The sequence below is a fragment of the Coturnix japonica genome, chromosome 9 (assembly GCF_054131305.1).
Source record: "Coturnix japonica strain WE chromosome 9, WE-NBRP24, whole genome shotgun sequence".
In the NCBI taxonomy this organism is placed as follows: Eukaryota; Metazoa; Chordata; class Aves; order Galliformes; family Phasianidae; genus Coturnix; species Coturnix japonica.
In genome coordinates, this window is record NC_140671.1 from 3,727,377 (window position 1) to 3,746,768 (window position 19,392).

General features: G+C 42.0%; 1 protein-coding gene across 1 annotated transcript in view; it reads right to left on the reverse strand.

Moving 5' to 3' along the window:
* LOC107321483 (transmembrane protein 132B-like) overlaps positions 1 to 19,392 on the reverse strand; it is a 169,185-nt gene that overhangs the window by 33,682 nt on the left and 116,111 nt on the right. Inside the window, exon 5 of the mRNA XM_015878432.3 lies at positions 743 to 886. Within this exon, the coding sequence (XP_015733918.1) occupies positions 743 to 886 (144 nt within the window). The remainder of the gene's footprint in view (positions 1 to 742; positions 887 to 19,392) is intronic.

Sequence of the window (19,392 nt, forward strand, 5' to 3'; positions counted from 1 at the left end):
TAGAAAGAGAAGTCCACATATCATCTTTTAGACCTCGTTTTCTGAAGTGCAAAGAAGAGAAAACTGAGCAGTATGTTGATGATATATAAAGTGGTGCTTGAGTTTATAACACAAACGCTTCATTGTCAACTGATAAATAATAGCCACTGGTAAGAGACAACTAGCTGCATAGGACATAGCAAAAAAAAAGAACAGCAAAATGTATCAAAATATTTAACTATTTCTTGTAAGAATTAAAATGCAATTAGATGTTGTGTGTCTTAGAGGATCTTATTTATCCCCAGTATTGGTGAAGAGCTCATTCAGAGTTGTCAAAAATAGGAACTGCATTTAATAATGGATGCAGAAAAGCCACACGAGAATAAAGATTCCTGCACAGCAAGCTGACTGTTCCCACATGGGATGTATCAGACAACACGTTCTTTCTTGCTAGCTCTAGCTGGCCAGCAGCAAAGACCAGGAACACACTATCAGCATCCCTTGCCTTCTCCCACACCTTATGGAAAGCACCAGCACAAATGGCTCCACATCAGTCTACAGAAATATGCTAACACTGCATAACCTCTGGAGATCAGGCTCCTTACTGCACAGCAGAAGCCACCCAACACTGCAGAAACAGCTATAATTGTATAAAACCATGCAAAATCCCAACTGTGGGCTACGTCCCAGTACAGTGGTGGTGGAGAAGGCAAGGGAAAAGACTTGTGTTTCCCTCGTTCCCCATCTCACGTGGTCATCTTACCTTTATGACGTCTTCATCAGCTGATTTGCACTCAGTGGACTCTGAAACATCAACGACCGACCCATCCTCTTGCACTGCAACAACCTTAACTGGAACTGACACCGTTTTGCCCGTCAGGATGGCCGTATTAAGGACTTCTGTGTCCTGTATGCACACACACAATTATGGGATGGGCATTAGAGAAGCAATAAGCACAGAACACTGCAGAGATCAGACCACAGAACCAAAACCTTCTCTCAGACAGGGATAGGGGAGTGACATTTCCCTGCACACAGCCTGCGAGCTCCCTGCAGTTAATGGTGTCACAATTTTCAAGGCCAAAATCTGCATCTGGACCACCAAGTTCTGGTTTGACAGACATACAGATTTACTCTTTCTGAGTCCATTTATAGGTTTGGCTGTTGTGGAAATGAAATCCATAATGCAATGATCCGCAAAGACACATCTGTGGGTTGGCAGAACCTCAGTGTGTTTCAAGCACCACCTCCAGGGGTGTCAACAGCTCATCCCACCCTTATGTCCCAAATCATGCCTGGGATATAGGAAGCGACTGCCAAGCACTACAGCAACAGCATTTCTTCCATACTGGCTCAAGTTGAGCCAGTTGTCCCTTTTCTGGACATTAATATATGATTAGAAAAACCATGCATGAGGTATGCTATTACCAACTAAGCAATGTCACATGCAATTTTTCTAATCTTTCCCCATCAAAATCCCACCTGGAGATGTTTTACCACATTTCTCTCTAATCCTGACGAATTCACAGCACTGGCACTCTAATGACTGCATTAAAGCAGCCTTCCCCAGCATCTCAGTGTGGCTGCAGTTTGATTAATTGCTCCAAGTGAGTTGCCCAGAGGTCCCTGCCTTGCGTAAGCAGAGCAGACTGGAGGGGAACAGCTCTGATGGAGGCCTGCAAAGGAACACGTCTCTGCTTAAGCACTGCTCACTGCAGGCCCAAAGCTTCACACCACCTCTGCTTCCATAGAGATTCAGTTCAGCGTTCTAGAAAAGCCTTCACGAGGAAATACTGCTTTAAATCCATCTGCTGCTCATTTTTCAGCTTCCATAAAGCTAATTGCTTGAGCTGGGGGGGGAAAAAGAAGTTGCTTCCAACTAATCTAACTTTAAATTCCATTATTTGAATTGGTAGAAGAATAAACAGATTTTAGTGGAAAATTTGGTGGCAGCTTACATAGGAAAATATATTCACTATCATTTACTTCTGCCTGCTAGTTAGATTGATAGAAAATAATGGGCATTGACCACCAGCTAAGGACAGCTGGAGAAGGCCAATAAATACTCGCAACTAAGATGTATTATTAATCAATATTCGGAAACTTCTACAAAAAGCACCCTGAATTAAATAAGTAGAAGTACTAATAACACCAGTGCCAGCTAACTAATACAGTCTAGTAGAGCTTTATGGGCAGGCATGTTCCAGAAAAGCACTTAAATGTGTACTCCAGTCCATTTCTGTTCAAAACAGCACTAAAAGTATGTGGCTCAACTTGACACTTAGACTTCTCTGTGATTTAAGCACATGTGTAAGTGCTGTCCTGAATAGAGATGTTTTTCTGAATTACACCTCATGAAATAAATACAATCCTCCTTGTCCTGTTCTCTGCCAGGCACCAGGCAGATGTTTCACGCAGTAAATGACTGGGTTTTGTTTACGCTGAATGGGATCATTTATCACCAGCTGCCACCCATGACAGAGGGACACCAGCAAACAGATGCGAAAAAGCAAAAGTGTGAAAGAACAAGTAAAGAACCTGTATAAAGACTGAGGCTCCAACAACATGAAGGAAATTCGCTGCTGTGTGAGAAGTTAGCTGCAGCACGGGTAGAAAGGGGTTGTGTAAACCAGGTGAAGATAAACAAAGGATGCTTCATGGACAAATACAGCAGAAAGTAGGCAGATGGCACCAGACCAATGGCAAATCAATCTACACCGTCAAGTTGATGTATGTTGAATACATGATGTAGACATGGTGGTTTCATGTCCTGGTTTGTCATCAGGATGCTTCTAAGATGCTCCTCAAAAACAGTCCTCAGTGCATCAGGAGAAACAGCATTTTTGCCAATGTCATGGGCAGCACATGCGTGCCTAATTCTGCTTCCAAAGCCCCTGCTCTTAGCACAGGGGCAGGCAGCACTCACAGTCTGATCCAAAGCTCTACTGAACAACAGATGAAAAACCTCTTTTGACTTCAGTGGACTCAGGTTCTCAGCAGGCCTGAGCTGGCTGCTTTGCTTCTGCACTTTTTGTTGTATCACCCAACTGCCGACCATCCGTGTGACAGCAGCCAAACACAACCTCTAGTCTATTAACTCCTAAGAGCTGCTCAGTTTCCAAGCTGAAGTCACGCTCTGATGTTCCAAAGGATAATGCAGAAAGATTTACATTCTTCTGTCAACTCTCAGTGTGAGAGAAAAGAGCTCAGAAGTGACACGTTACCACTCCTCCGTTTGTAGATGCTCTGCAATATGCTCACCTCTTTCTTGACACAGCACAGTCCCGAACCTCCCCTCCGTCCCAGTCAGTTCAGATACCCACAGTGCTAATTAGCCGGTGCTGCTTCACAAAGCTGCGCTTCCCTGGTAAGCAATTCTACCATAGAAATCAATATTTCAGATGCCTGATGCCTGCATCGGGTGTTACACGAGTATAATAGGCCGTGTAAAGACCTTTCTAAGAGCTGGCTATTTATAGACTGACAAAACATATTTCCTCTGAGGAAGAAATATGAAGGCAGAACTGAACTAATTGACTGTCTGTTAGATTTATAAGCAGACCTCTTTCTTCTTTCTTTTTTTTTTTTTTTTATTTTTTAATTTACTTGCACCTTCAGTAGATTCTGTTAGGTGTGTCTTCTATTTCCACAGCAAGGTTTTCTGGAGAAAGGAGGGTCACTGCATGTTAAACAACTCTGCTGGTCACCATCAGCATCACTGAGCTCTAGAGAGAGGTAACAGCACTGATTTACATGGGCAGGTCACACAGCATCCCTGGACATCTGGAGCACCCAGGTAAAAGACAGTGTCCTTTCGTACTTCCTCTGCCATGGGTTTAATATGGGATCTTGACCAAGACCTGGAAGTTAAGCAGCTGGGGCAGAAACTAGACATTCACATTGCTGCACTATCCTTGAATAACAATTATGTGTGTGTTTATCTCCATTCCTTCTCTGTACCTGAATGCATTAGTACTTCAGCAGAGCTCTTCTTAATTACAACTGTAACCTGCTAATAGCGTTTCTTTGTTGTCTGAAGGAATCTACTCCTTATCCAGCCTAGGCTAAATTAAAATTTAATACAACATCAGGTTGCAACAGAACTAGGAAGCAAATGACAGCTGTTTAATTAAAACCTAAAGCTGATTAGATGGCACTACTGAGAGAAATACTCAAGAGGAAGAGTAGAAAACTACTGAAACTCAAGGCCAGGATAATGGCTTTATTTAAATATGAATAAACCCTGCACACAGCCATGGTAAATGTTTGACAACTCATTGCATTGGACAAATGGGGGAGAGAGAGAAATGTGAATGGGAGAGGTGTCAAGAGCCATGGCAGGGCTGTTAGTGGGGATGTGACCAGTAGGGATCACTGAGGAACTCCAGGCACTGAGGTCCCAATCATCAGGCTTTAAACAATGCCACACTGACCTAAATCCTCACCAGGCCCATGACTCTCACAGCTCACCCATCCACTGCAAGTCAAGAAGATAGTGATGTATCCATCATACAAGGAACCATCTCAGGGGCCTTATTACTCACACCAGGACCACCAGTACATCTTTCCTACCCCTTGAGAGCACCCTGCATCCCCCTCCTTTCCACAGAAACCCTGCACCGACCCAATTTACTGCAACAGACATCATCCTAGTGATTAATACACAATCTAGATGTGCTTTTTCAGAGGTTAACAAAACACGCTACAGTACAGCAAACCCAATAAACACTCAATTGTAAATCAGGAGGGAAACCTAAAGCCAACCCTATTCCACTGACAAATGTTACAGCTAAATGCCTTTTGGCATTTAGTTGAAATGACTGTCTTTAGTGAGGAAGGCATAGACCCGAAACATTTGTCTGCAGAATTGCATTGCTTCATTATTATTTTTTCCCCAGAGTGTACCTCATAAAAATTCATTTGTAACATTGGAAGGAATCTTTAGGAACCAGTTCTGCTGCCTGGAAATGGCATCTCTTAGAAAATGGAAATTATAGGGCAGGTTGTGATGTGTGGGCTGGGCCAGGGGATTTTTTCTTATATATATATTTGATAAATTATTCAGCACCTTTTTCTTCAGATCAAAGAGCAAGGCAGTATAAGCCCATTAAGCAAGCTTAATATATAAATTAGATGCTTTGCTGAAATTATTATAATCCAAAGCAATTCTGTACTTTTTTTCCCCTCACAGCTGACTACTTTTTTAGCTTTCCAATACATATTAATGAAGTTGGGTTGCTAGAAAGCTATTTCTGTATACCACCATTAGATCAGGTAAGATTTACCATTTTGCAACCCAGTGTTGAGAACAAACAACTGAGACTGTGTTTATTAAACGCATAAACAATCTTTGCAAAGAGCTCACATTGTTCTTTAACATTTTTCCTTCCTACTTTTCCACAACCAGTCCACATCACGCGTGGAAGCAGACCCACAGCAATGCTGGTGGCTCTGGTGGTCGGTGCTGCTGAACTAAGGGCTGAACAACGTTAATTCCTTATTGTGCAAATAAAAAACTTGTAGACTCACCTGTGAAATCAGCTGCTTGCCAGGTTTTCAGGTATCAGAGCTACACTCAAGTCCTTCAATGGGTTGATGGTTGACTAGATGATCTTAGTGGGCATTCCAACCTTAATGACTGTGATCCTACGATTCTGCTCCAACAAGCCACACCTGCTGCTCATCCCCACTCCCCCCCAACTCCCTCTGTCTCCAGCTGTTCCCTCATTTCATCTTTTTTCCAATATATTGCTATCAAGAGTCATCGGTTATGGCAGATGGTAAATCACAAATGCTGCTGTCAGAGTTAAAGGTCATCTTTTACCTCCTTTGTTTACCTGCAAAATAGCTTTAGTTCATATTGGGATCCCCAAGGAAGAACAGGCAGGCGTATATATTCTGCATGGGAAATTAATTAATGGAGATTGAACCATACAGAGCGGTTCTTAATCACTGATTCTTAGAGAACAATGTAAGCAGCAACTATTAGCCTAATTGAATATTATTCTGGATGCATATTACAGTGCAGGCTGCAAAAACAATTTGCTACAGCACAAAAAAAAAGCATGATACAGATTCCAAAGCGGAATCTCATTCTATATCTTGCCCTTTTGCCACAGATACACTGAAGGAAGCTCTTATCTTAGCAGAGTGTACCTGGCAAACGTGATCAGACAGTGGAAACTCTGCCTTGGAATTTGACACAACTGAAGTTGAGATTTATGCCATTTCCATGTTGGTGTTTTTTTATGATGGAAATTCAGCTCATTTAGAGGTTTATGTAGGATGAATAAGCAAAAGCTGCTGCTGAAGGTGAAACCTGATTAGAAGCAGACATTGTCATATCCAGGACCTGAGGCAGTTTTGTTTCATTTTTTTTGTAACTCAGAACAGATCTGCCCCCATTAAGCAAAGGTTCAGAATGCAGCCTGGTGCACTTGGCAGAAGTAATTGCAACCTGTCAGGCAGTCTCCACTGGCTCAGCTAAGTACCAGTGCCTTCTGCATCAGCAACAGACCTTTCATGGGACCAGGCTCCTGCTATTTCACTTCAGCCCATTATGTACCAGCAGACACTATTCTCCAAACCTATGTTAAACATCATGACACCATCACTCTGAAGCACATGCCTGAAGCAGAAGAAATGGGAAATTTTTACAGCTGAAGAGCAGCTATCACACATCTGATTTTAGTTGTTTGCACGGAGAATACAGACTGCAAGAGCTCCTGGCTTGCATTTCTCTGTCGTTTTAGCATCCTATGAAATAAAGATCAACCTAGAAGTATTATGGTAAACTCAGCCAATCACCCACACTTGAATTTGCACTATGCTTAACAATCTGCAACTCACCTGAGCATTTATCTGATAGATCTGTGCCAGTTGTTCTCAACAGAACATCATAGATCGCTTAACACCATTGGTTTTTCCTTTCTTTTACCATATTCTGATGTTTAATAAGAGCATGGGCCATCTCCATTTGAAATTAAACTATGTCCCCCTGACCTCAAGAGGATTCCAAATGGGCAGAGCTGTCTGCTCACATGCAGTGATGTTCTGGATGAACCAATGAATAAATAATTCTTTCCAGATAATCACAAAACAATCACCTGAGGATCTGTCAAAGGCTTCTTCCTCTGAAGAATCTAGGAAGGCCATATTTTGCCTAGTTTAGGAAATGCAACTATTGGATTCATTTGAGTGTCAGCAGTCATCAAAGATAAAAACCTTTCTGGTCAACATGAAATTTTCTTTCTCTATTTCTGTCCCACCAGTTTCAGAACATTTAACAACATTCTTGGTAACCATTTCAATGAATTGCTTTCCTACTTACTGTAGTTTCTGTCGGTGCAGGCTGGAAGAAGGGTTTTGTTTGTGTGGGTTTTTTTTTTAAAGGAAACTCTATGCTATGGGGGCAATGGAGATGTTGGCAACTCACCAGCTTGAAAAGGCTTCAGTTTCACAAGTGCAAAACTACAGACACTGAAACATAAGGTTGCGTATCATGTGAGTTTACTGATGCAATCTGTGTGCTCATCATCTACCATGAGCGCTACCTGGGCAGAAATCCACGTCCTTCTGTAATAACAGCTGCTTAATGCTATAGCAGAGTGCACCAATTAATTACAGCATGTCTTCATGACTGCCCAACATCCTTCAGGAGCATCCTCTCAAGGAAACAGCACAGCTCTTTCTCCTTTGGCACACATTAGGCCATTCACACAATAGCTATGGCATGATAATACCCATTTATGAGCAAAACAAAGTATGTGGGAATGCAGATGTGACACAGAACCACAGAATTGCTCAGGCTGGAAAAGACCTTTAACATCATCGAGTCCAACCACAATCTAGCCATGCTACCCTAACTCTATTCTTAATGATTCTACGATTATCCAAACAAGATTTAGGTTGTTTTTTCTCTTCTCTCCTGTTTTTTTTCATCTCTTATCTGTCAGGACCACACTGCTACTCATACCTACATCACCTGTGGAAGTAATTCCATGGGCTTCCATCTGTCTGCTCCCAGGATATAACAGCCACACACCCAGCACAGCATCACTGTCAATCAGCAGACCATGCCCACTGCCAGCCCTCACCCACACAGCAATCCCCCCAGTGCCCACAGTGTGCCATTCCCTCCCTGGCAGCTGCTGCCTCAACCACATATCTCAGGGCAGCATAAGTGTGCAAGTTTTCTCTCTCTCTATTGCCTGTTTAAGGGCTCACATGTCTAGTTTAGCCCTGATGGCTGGAGGAGAGAGCTTTTTTCCTCCCTGTTTTCAATTACGAACAATCAGCATCTATACACTTCTGTTATTTACTCCAAGGAGAGCATTAGCAAGTACTTACAGCGCTGCATGATTCCTAACTTTGACACACAATTCTACAGCCATATAATGTGACAAAACCCAAGAATGGAAAAAGAGACACCTGTGAGAGTATTTGGGGGGGGGTGGGGGAAGGAAGGAATGAAGAAAGAAAAAGAAAGCTCAAATTAAAGAGTGATTTTTCCAAATGACAACATTCATTTATTTGAGTGTTCTAACTGCCCTTTGGATTTCTGGAGGTTTTTCCTTCCTTCCTTTCCCTGCTGATATGTTACTTGCATTTTTGCTCTTCATTTTTGTTTTTCTACTTGTTCACCTTGTACCTGTTCAGAAGTGCTGTCAGTTCCATCCTGTCTTTATGTCTGATTACTTCTTTTTCTGCTCAACTTTATAAAGAACGACCTCTGCTTTATTCGAGTTCAAAACTAAATCTCATTTTATTTTTTTTATCTTTCATGATTGAATTTCTCAGCACAGCTGATATTTGCTGCAGGATGGGCCAATATCAGCTGTGTTCCACAAGTTGAGCCACTGCTTTCAGAACCAAAGTGTTCTTCAGTCCATCAGCTCTGGGGACACACAGACCCTTGAACTGAAGAACATTCTAAGAACCTCTGAGTAAAGACTGGATTCTGCTCTTGGCTAGAATGGTACAAGAGAGGAACTACAGCAAAGATCATGGAATTACACAAATGTAAGAGTCCTGTGAAATCAGGATCAAACTATTTAATCTTTCATCTTTTCCCATACAGCCTTCATCTGTTCTAAAAATTACACACTGAATGTTTAATTTACGTTACTCCTTATAGCATCTTACCCTTCATCAACACTTTTAAAAACAGCTCTCAGCTTTGCAAGGGACAAGATGGTTATCTCCATTTTACAGGTCAAATAACAACGCAGGAAAATCCCACCAGGCCAATGACACAATGAGAAACTGAATCCCCATTTCCCATGTCCTAGATCCATGCCTTTCCAGTAAGATTACACTCAAACCTGCTGCTCGTTCTGCACAGTTTAAATACTGATTTGCTCATCTTTCCTACCAAATGGCCTTTTATCTGTAAATGCTGAGCATGCAACATCTCAAACAGTTAATTTATTGGTTGGTTAGCTGAAATTCAGCTGTGCAGCAAAACAAATGCCAGTGATTGTAAAGAAATACAGAAGGCCACAAATAAAGCGACCAGTAACAGATGCAAGGAAAGAAAGACTGTCTTACTTGCTGCCTTTCTTAAGTGGAAAATGATAGCAGCATGCTACCGTGTATCCCAATGCTGTAGATAACCCCAAGAGAAAAGAATACTTCTTAATTTGAAACTACTGCAGTATGTTGCATTTAAAGAGGGCTTCTGATGCCATCCCACAGGTGGTTTGAAATGGGGCAAGACAATAAGAAGACAAGGGGGATGACATTAATGCTTCTCAGGAACGGGAATAGAAAGTGACAGTATTATTGGTTTTTGATAGAAGCATTCTGTAAGCAGACAAAGGTCTGCACTTGTGATTCTGTGAAAGCAAGCACGTATCAAAATCACAGCGTGTTTCTTTGATAAAGAATTGTTAACAATGGCTCCTTGTCCTTAACTCTGTGCCCAACTCGAGACTCCAAAGTAACTTTAAAAGTTTAAGTTTTAAAATGCCTGGAAACTGCACAAAGTAGTGGCTGACTTGGTTCTCTGTCCCAACAAAAAGCACCGAAGAACAGGAGGAAGATGAAAAAAGACCTTCTATCTTTGCTTCCAAAGCATTATCTTCATAATTAGCCTTTAAAAGGCATTATACAATTCAAACTTCACAATTATTTCTTCAAAACCTGCTACATTATGAGTAATGGGAAAAATACCAATCTTCCAGAAAGACAAGCTAGGTACGGTAAGTGAGTAAAAAGAGAATTACCCACTTCATGTTAAAGAACTCATCTGCAAGAACTATCGTGGAAGAGGAGAATATCCCCCATTTGCTGCCATTTTATTTAACATGAAATGACTACACAGCCCAACTCACTGGCAAAGAGAAATTAGATCGCCATTGCTGGACTGTTCAAATAGAATTAATAGTTGCCATTTTCATCCATTAAGGAAATTTATCTTCCCAAAAACTGGCTGTGTTAACTATTCATTCCTTCCTTTCTCTCGAAAAGCGGGCAAATTTCCAAATGATAGTTCTTGTATTTCTTCTTTTGCAGGATGAATTTCAAATTGTTTACTGTTGTAAGGTAGAAAGAAGGCCAGGTGTAATACCCTGTTCTTTCTTGTATTCAAGCTGATGAGGTCCTCTTGCTATATAGCCACTGCTCCTGCTACAGGGACAGACCAATACAAAAGAATATGCTTTTTACAGAAGACGGAGCTTAAGAAAAGATACGGTTCTGTGGCATTTTGACACATCATTTTAGTGAAGGAATGACGAGGAGAGTGTTGCATTTCAAGGCCTTTGTAAATGTATCACAGAATTCCAGCTCAAAAGTGCTCTCACTTGAAAGCAACCCTATACAATTACGGCTTTGAAAGGAGCAAGGGCTCCTCACCTTCCATTTCTTGTTATGTTGGCTTTCCCTCTACCCTTTCTAATACCACGTAGCATTCAGCCATGTTCTCCCTCCCAGATGACAGCCCTCTTCAGTGCTCAAGATGGGCTCACATGGCACAGGTATGGGCCAGTGCTCCCCACAGGTGAGAAAGACAATGGAAGAAAGTGCCCTTTCCCCCCTCCCTCCCTTTCCTGTAGTCCCTTATCCCCATCGTAGTCACCGCCTGTGCTACAATCCTCTGAGAACCAGCACTGCAAATCTGCTTTCAAAGTATTCCTCTAAAATGGCAGCGTTAGATACTCACAGACACCAGCCTCTATTCGCAAAGCCTCATTGGGAGCATTCACCTACAAAAGGTGAACCTCTGACTGCTGGGAACAAGAAAGTCCACAAAGAAAGATATACAGAGAAGATGGTGAGTAAAGTGTCACATTTAGTACTGCAATTTCAGCTTGTCTCAGCAGTGGGAATCTTATGAAAACAGATAAATTGGATCTTGAAACAAAAGGTGTTTCAATACATCTTTGGGGTTGTTTTTTGCTATGCTGCAGCTTCATCACCTTCCAAAAGACCAGGAACTACTGCCAGAAGGCATCTTACCACAAAACATGGAAAAAGACACTCAACAGCTTCACTCCACATTCTTCATGCTTCACTGCATGCTTTGAGTAGCAGATGTTTGCTCTCATGGCCAACACAACACAAGGTGGCCAACTAAAGCCATTCTTCTAACATCAGCAGCTATAGCAAACGCATTTTCCTGCTTTGTTTCATTCTTTCTTGTTAAATGAGACTGACTTTAACAAACTGCCCAAAGGTTGTTCTTAAATGAAGCAATAGCTGGCATTTTAAAACTCTTCTTCTTCATTATCGGAGGTAACTGTGTAAGCTGTTGGTTTAGTTTTGGATCTTTCCCTCAATAATCTTGTAATTGAACTCCCATATGCACGTCCACTGCAATGTGACACAATCTATTACAGAGAACAACCCAGAATGAAACTGCAGCCCTGTTTCTTCCTAATGCCAAGCTGAGATGGGAGTGAAAGAGAAGATGAGGTGAGCTTACACTGAACGAGTCACAGAGGGCTGGCAGCAGGATGACTGACTCAGCCTTGGCCACAGGAAGCCCGTCCCAGGCTGCCACCAGCAGCTCCATCTGCAGGCATTAGAATCCACTCAGCACAGCTGTGTGTAGCTCTTGCAGCCTGTATTTCCCCAGCTTTTGCAATATATTCTTCTAGCTTATCCAATATGGTCTCTCGGGGAAAACAAAGCCAGAGACCCTATATTTCATTTTAAAAAAAAAACACAACATGAAATGTGGACTGGGATACGATACGTAAAGACTTTGCTATCTTTACATGTGCAGTGATATTTAGAAAGGTTGCAAGTGATGTTTAGGTTTTACCTATTTCTGGTCACATGGATTGCCAGAGTGACTGTCTGCAGATTGTTGGGACTGAACACACAGAAAACGGTTCTGGGTTCCAGCACTTCATTCACAAAGCATTGCCAGCAATTCTGGTTAACCATGCCCTGCCCTGAGGCTTAGGAAACTACCATGATCTGGCTGCTGAGATTAGCTCCTATGTTACCAACCTGTATTTCTCTGAGAGCCGGGGTCAGTCTGAAGACTGCTTTTCCACTCGCAGGTTTTCCAACACACATTTTGGTGATGGCTAATAAAGCTTTGTATTTATCATTCTGTCCACATGCCCACAAAGAGTGCTATGAGCATTACTATAAATTGATGAGAAAAAAAAAACCAACAAAGGACACGGTGATTAACGGAGCAGATTAACCTCCAAAACACTCGGACAGCTGTTTCAACATACTGAGAGTTGGAGGCCAATATGCTGAAACAGCTGTTCTTAAACTTCTCTGCGTTGTTTTTCAATGTGGATCCCCTACTTCTGTTTCAGATCTTAGTGATTTCGATGCACATCTGGAGCACTGACAACATTTTTCACATTTCTCATACATTTTTTTTTGCCCCCCCCCTCCCACATTATTATCAGCTTCACCAATGTCAGCTCATTCATTCAGCCCAATGCTCAGTGACAAACTCAAGTGGTTTCCTATTATCTTACATGGGACCCGCACTCTCAGGCTGCTGTCTGCCATAAGCAAGTTGTTACGGAACGGATGAATGAATACATGCATTATTTCTGCATGTAGCTTTATAATAGCACAAAGTTCCTTAAATGGAAAGCATGTTATGGTTCGTGATGCTTTCTCCCTTTGTTTCCAAGGCAACCCAATACACAGACACACGCAAACAACACACGTGCATGCTAATACCCTTCATCATTTCTTCATTTCTCAATGAAGTATCAGCTCCAGCTACAGGGAATGACTAAACCAAACTTCTCACACAGCAACACACATCAGGGAAGCATTCAAGAAACATTTCCTTGTCAATGTACGCTCAGACACTTTGTTGCATCAACACCTCCTGTCTCATCTGCCAGATATCAGAAACCCCAAACCCCTCTCTTGCCATCCCTCTGCTTTCTACAACACAGTGCTTTCAGGCAGGGAAGAACCAAGGAGCTGGGTTTGCACATGGAAGAGGCAGTGTGTTTCCTAATAGAAGGGAGCTGATGACCATGGAGGCAGTTGGTCCCTATGTAAGGTCCCACAGCCTCAGGAAGCCCTGCAGGAACCAAGTGCAGAAGGGCTGCACTGACACTTGGCACCCAGACACAGCCACGTCTGTCTGTGCTTCTAAATGAAACTCATTTCGGAAAAGCAAGGTCTAGGCACAAAAATGATTTGTCATGCTCAGCACTCCATGCTAAATCACTTTTATACCCTCTGATTCTCAGTTGTAATCCTCTTTGGAATTTGCTTAATTGCTGGGCTTTTAAGAGCTGGAGGTCAGATACAGACACTGAGTAACAAGTAAAAAACGTCAAAGGCAAAGTGAGAGCCTCACAAATTCTGCTGTTTAGCTGAGAAGTGAGATGTGACAAAGAGGAGAGGCAGCTGGAAATTGCAAGAGATGGTTTGAAAGAAGCACTTTGAATCATTGTTCTGTTATTGTTGTTTCCATCTATCTGATTTTATCCTCTGCATAACAAAAAGCACTGCTGATTGCTTTATTGCCAGGGGTTTTGTGCTTGTCCTTCCCACTCGGAATGTCAGTGCAATGCAGGTTTGCAGAACAAGTCAGACTTTGGCCAGAGCTGGCTCTGGCCTGTCTGAATAACCTGTTAACAACAACAGGATGGTGGTGACACAAATCTGCTTTGTCCTTAGGGGTCAAGTGCCATTTCCATATAAAAACAACACTGTAAACGTGGCAGGAGTATTTGCAATAATACCTAATGAAACAGCAATGCAAACCCATGCAACATGAATCCAGGTAGAAGTTCTCACTCAAGCGTCGCTCACAGCAGCTTTGGATGACCATCAATTTTATTTACCCCCAGGCTTAACAGCGCAGCGTTATTCTGAAGTGGGACTTTACTCATGCTGACTTCAGTTCAGTACCAGGGCTGATTTAGGAGCAGCTGCCAGTGATTTCATATATAAAGGAGAGGCAATAATTCCATTAACATCAGCAGAACATCTCTGTGTTTCACAGCAGCAACACCAGGGAACGTGGACCTTTTTTCCCTAACCACAATGCTTCTCCTCATGTAAAAACCTGCAGCTATTCACCTATTCTGAAAAGGAAATCAGCATTACCTGGTAGGCCTGGAGCTGCATTATGTTGCACTCCTTGTTTACAGATAGGTTTATTAAAAGAGCCAAGTGCTTTTTACTAAGAGCCATCACTAACTTGAACAGCGGCTCCGCTAAGAGTTTATGGATACAATTTGCTTAATTCATGCACTCACTAATTTTTCAAGATTGCTACTATTAACTTGCGTACCATGCAGCCTTAATGATTTTATGTTACATTTTATATTACATGCTTCTATTTATAAATGGTTTATAAGAGACTAATCAATATTTAATAGGCACTTCAAGCATGCAGAAGACATGAGTAGCATGTGTTAGCAAAGGTTATGGGCAAGTCAATAGGAAGGTCATAAACACCTATAAGCTATGGCTCATAAGTAGCTCTTTGGGCCATTTGGATTTTCTAGCAATTATCCAATTAATTTTAAAAGTATTAATAACTGTTAGTAAACTGTTTGTAAATGGAGTCCTATTAGAAGGAGGCAATTCCATGACCTATCCTGCCTGCAAGCATTAGAGGGAGATACATAGGTTTGTTTTTCCATGCCGTGCTCTCCCTGTAAGCTCAAACTAATGCTGTAACATTTCCAATGCAAACAAGTTACAGCGTCTTTCTGGGATTTGGGCATTTTATCCTAATCCTTAGGGTTAAATTCTGCTTGAAGATGCATAAATTGAAGTCTCACAGGAGCCACTGGAGCTGCTGGCTGTGCATATGTGTGTGTAGGAGGGTAGAACTCAGCCTTTTTATTTACAGTACCATTAATTAAATTACTGCAATTAAATATCAAATCAAATTGCAGTAAGATAGCACTAAGAACCGCAGCTTGTATGAGGGTTAATGAGAGCTACACATGGCTTTTAATGTGCCACTCTATAAACCATACCCCAAAGGATATTGCTTGAAGTAACACACATGAAAATAACATTTCATGCAAATACTTGTTAACGATGTCCTACTTTTTGTTATCGTATCCAATCATTTATGTGGGCTTCCTGCTCCTGTTTTCTTAAAGGCGAAATAAGTAAGAAAAGGAAGAGCTCTGATCAATTGGAATCAAATGGAAGAGTTTCCGACCACCTCAGAGCAATTGACAACGTGCCACGAAATGAACTTGCAGTCAGTCCAGGGCACGTGCCCCAATAACAAATCTATTTGACTTTACGATTTTCTGATTATGGTCATAAAATTTACTGATTTCCTAATTTCTATGACTTTCTAATTAACTGTCATAAATAACTGATGTTTCTGCAAACAAGGATTAAAACCAGACCATCTTCTCCCATGCCAGCATAGCCCTGCACTATTGCCGAGTACACTTGTTGTGTTCTGAATTTAATGTTTTCTTGAAACATTAAAGTTTGCTTACACACTGATCAAATCAAACAGAAGCGCTTGTGCCTCTATTTACCGCAGGAGAAAAACATTAAGGAGGTTCAATATTTATGCAGTATTTCATGGAAGTTCAATAGAAAAATCCAATATAATTTCCCAATTAAAATCATCTGCTAGCTGTCTTATATCCATTAATATTATCTCAAGTCACTGTATACTGAAGCTATCCACACAACAGTGTTATGCGAACATCCATAGCTTAAAAATTAGTAATTACTGTCTAGACAATTCAGTTAGCTATAGCTGAGTGAATATAATGAATAATTTATTTGATGAATTTTTTGCATTCCTTTTCCTCCTTGTGAATCGTTCATGACCAGTTAGGACAACTTGAAAATGCACACATTGGTTAGAATTATTTTCAGTGAATAATTCTTAACCTGAATATCTTTCCACTGGACGGAACTATTTGAACCAGAGGTTTGATACTCACATTATGGTACGTAGACCAGATTTGAACCATCAACCCAGAAGCAAAAGGCTGAGCAATCACTGCAAATCCCTTCTCTGACAAAGAATTCAAAGGTATGTTTTTCCCTTTGAAATTCAATTTTAATTAGGTGAGCCTCAAAATGGAGGCTGAAACAATGAGGGTTTTAACTCTGCAGCAGATCAAATGCATTTTGACATCCATACAGTAAGGAAGAAATTGCACACTAATGAGAGACTGAGATCAAATGCTCCACATTGTCACCCCAACCTCTAGCAAGGTGAAGTGTGCTGGGCCATTAACCCACACCTGGCACCCCATGCTGCTACAGTTACCCAATGGCTCCACAGCACCTTCCTATCAAACTTCAGCTCTTGTGTCTTCTCCTCTTGCAGGAATGGGGATAAATCATAGAATCACTGAGGTTGGAAACTATGACAAAGATCCCCAAGTCCAATCCTAGCCATCATGCCCACTGAGCACGTCCTTCAGTGCCACATCTCCACATTCTTGAACACCTCCAACTCCACCTCTCTGTGCAGTCTGTGACAATGCCTCAACACTCTGGGAGAAGGAATGTCACCTAAAATCTAGCCTGAACCTCTCCAACACAACCTAAGGCCATCAACTCCCACCCCATCGAATGAATGAAGTGCTCTAACCAGACAACAATTTCTCAGGGACATTCTCTTAGAGCACCGTTGAATCTCAGTATCAGAGAAGGAGTGTATTTATCACCTCTTGAATAACCTGGAACTTGCATCCCTGCTCCCACAAGCACTGCTGGCCCCACTCCTGCTGTGGGGCAATGCTGCCTTCTGTGCAGGGCTGAAGTCTCCCAGTATAGAACAGACAGTTTTACCTTCCAGCTCCACAGGAGGCAGAGCTGTAATACTGCTAACTCAAGGTCTTCAGAACTGAGCAACACAGAAGATTATGAGGCTGTCCCAAAGCGCTGCGTGATTATCCTAATAAAGCTGTAGAGCAGCATTTTCAGTAAAGCTGAGGCACCTCTGGAAGAAATTTATTTAAACACAATAGCTGCTTACAGGTTACCTTACAACTCCTACCACGCTCTGATTGCTGCTCTGCTCTATCATTACGATGCTGTTTTAATTGAGTTTAAAAAACCAGAAATTACATGGAAAATAATCACCAAACCCAACTGATGCTGGGGCCACAGAAATCAGAAGGAGACAGATGAAAGTCAGTGCCAGCCCTGAACAGGAGCTAAGTATAAATGTTTAAAAAGAAAGGCTTTCCATGCAGCAATGTGTGCACAAGAAACACAGCATTGCATCTGTCTGGCAAGAACGTGTGAGTCATTTGCACAAGTGCAGACCTGTATGTATCACTCATGTACCCACAACACACCATCAGTACATGCAGAAGGGACCCAGCTCACTGCACATCTCTCTAACATGGGATGACAATTAAACGGTCCTAACAGGATTTGCTCTCCAACTAGCAGAACAGTTCAAAAACAAACATAATTTTGTTCATGCGTGCCCATTATATTCATGTGCTGATTTAATTAACAATAATTTCAGCATCTCTGAGATTTCTTCTCTGTTTTACAAATGATGCTGTTTTGATGAGGGCTGTAGTTCAAATTACTGGCCAATCCACTGCAGCCCAAGACTGGAACGCTGCATTAATTGGCAGTAAAACCAAAATGAGCACTCTGGAAAAAGTTATTGATGAGCCAAATTATTGGGTAATTGTAAAGGAACAAGAGGAGTCTCGTTTTAGGCAGACAACATTAAAGCTTTGGAGCTCCCTTTCAGCACATTGCGGTTCCTGTTTTTGGGTTTGCTCATGGTCTCTACTACTCCCAACACTCAGCACAGGTTGGCTTGTGCCTTCTCTCTTGCACTTGCTCTGCCAAAAGCTCTCCATGCCCCTGTCCCCAACAGCCTCACCAAGGGCCCAGGCATTCCTCTGACAGCTCACATTGAGCTCCAACCAGCAAATCCTCATAAAGACAAAAGCAGCAAACCTGAAGGAATGGAGGCAAACAGCCCTCCGGAGGCAGCACAGCCATAGCAGCTCAGCAACAGAGCATCTCTTAGCATTTTCCTCTGTGCAGTTATTATTGGAACCACTTACTTCGAACAAGAATTTAGTGCCTATGCATCCTTGGAGAGGATTTTCTAAGAATAGTAACTCTGCAGATGGAACAGGGAGACCTGAGATCGCGCTGGCTGCAAGAATACCTGGATGTCCTCCTACCCTTCGTGCAAGGAGAACATGGCAATGCTTCCAAACACAGTTTTATTTAGAAACACCTCACCCGAGCCTCTATTGCTCTTTGTCAATCAAGTCTGAACTGCCGTTCCTTTTTACAGATGCAGGTGTGCAGTACAGACTTCATTTGACCAAACACAGAATCTCCAGACCAGCACACCTTTAATAAGGAAACAGGGCAGAAATAGGAACAGACAAGCAGTCCATGCAGCCTCATAGAATCATCAAGATTGGGAAAAACCTACAAGATCATCCAGTCCAACCCTCTCACCCATAGTTCTCACTAAACCACGTCCCTCAGCATGTCATGAAACAAAGGCACTTGGGACATTTCTAGGTACACTACCCAGAGAATACTCAAAGCCAACTTGCTGGACTGGGAGACCTTCATTTCATGGGGCAATCAGTGCTCTTCCAAAGTGCAAACAGCCAGCAATATGTGGTCAATCACTGCAATCACAAAAGCACCAGATTTCCAAGATTAGTGGACAACAGTACCTTTAGGACTTGATTCTGAACAGCTTGCAACAGGAACTCAGAAGCACTTGGCATCTGCATGCCCTGCACAGTCATTAAGGTTTTGGACCACGGTTGTAACAAGTATCAGCAAGTGTATCTAATTTTATGAAAGAAAATTATTGGTTCACAGTGGAATAACACGGTGCTTTTACCCAAGCAGGCGTCAAACACGAGAATGAAATCCTGCACATAATCTCTAGCTGTTGTCATTCAATGTTTATCATCCAACGCAGTTGAATACAATCCTTATCTTTGATGGATGTGGCACACA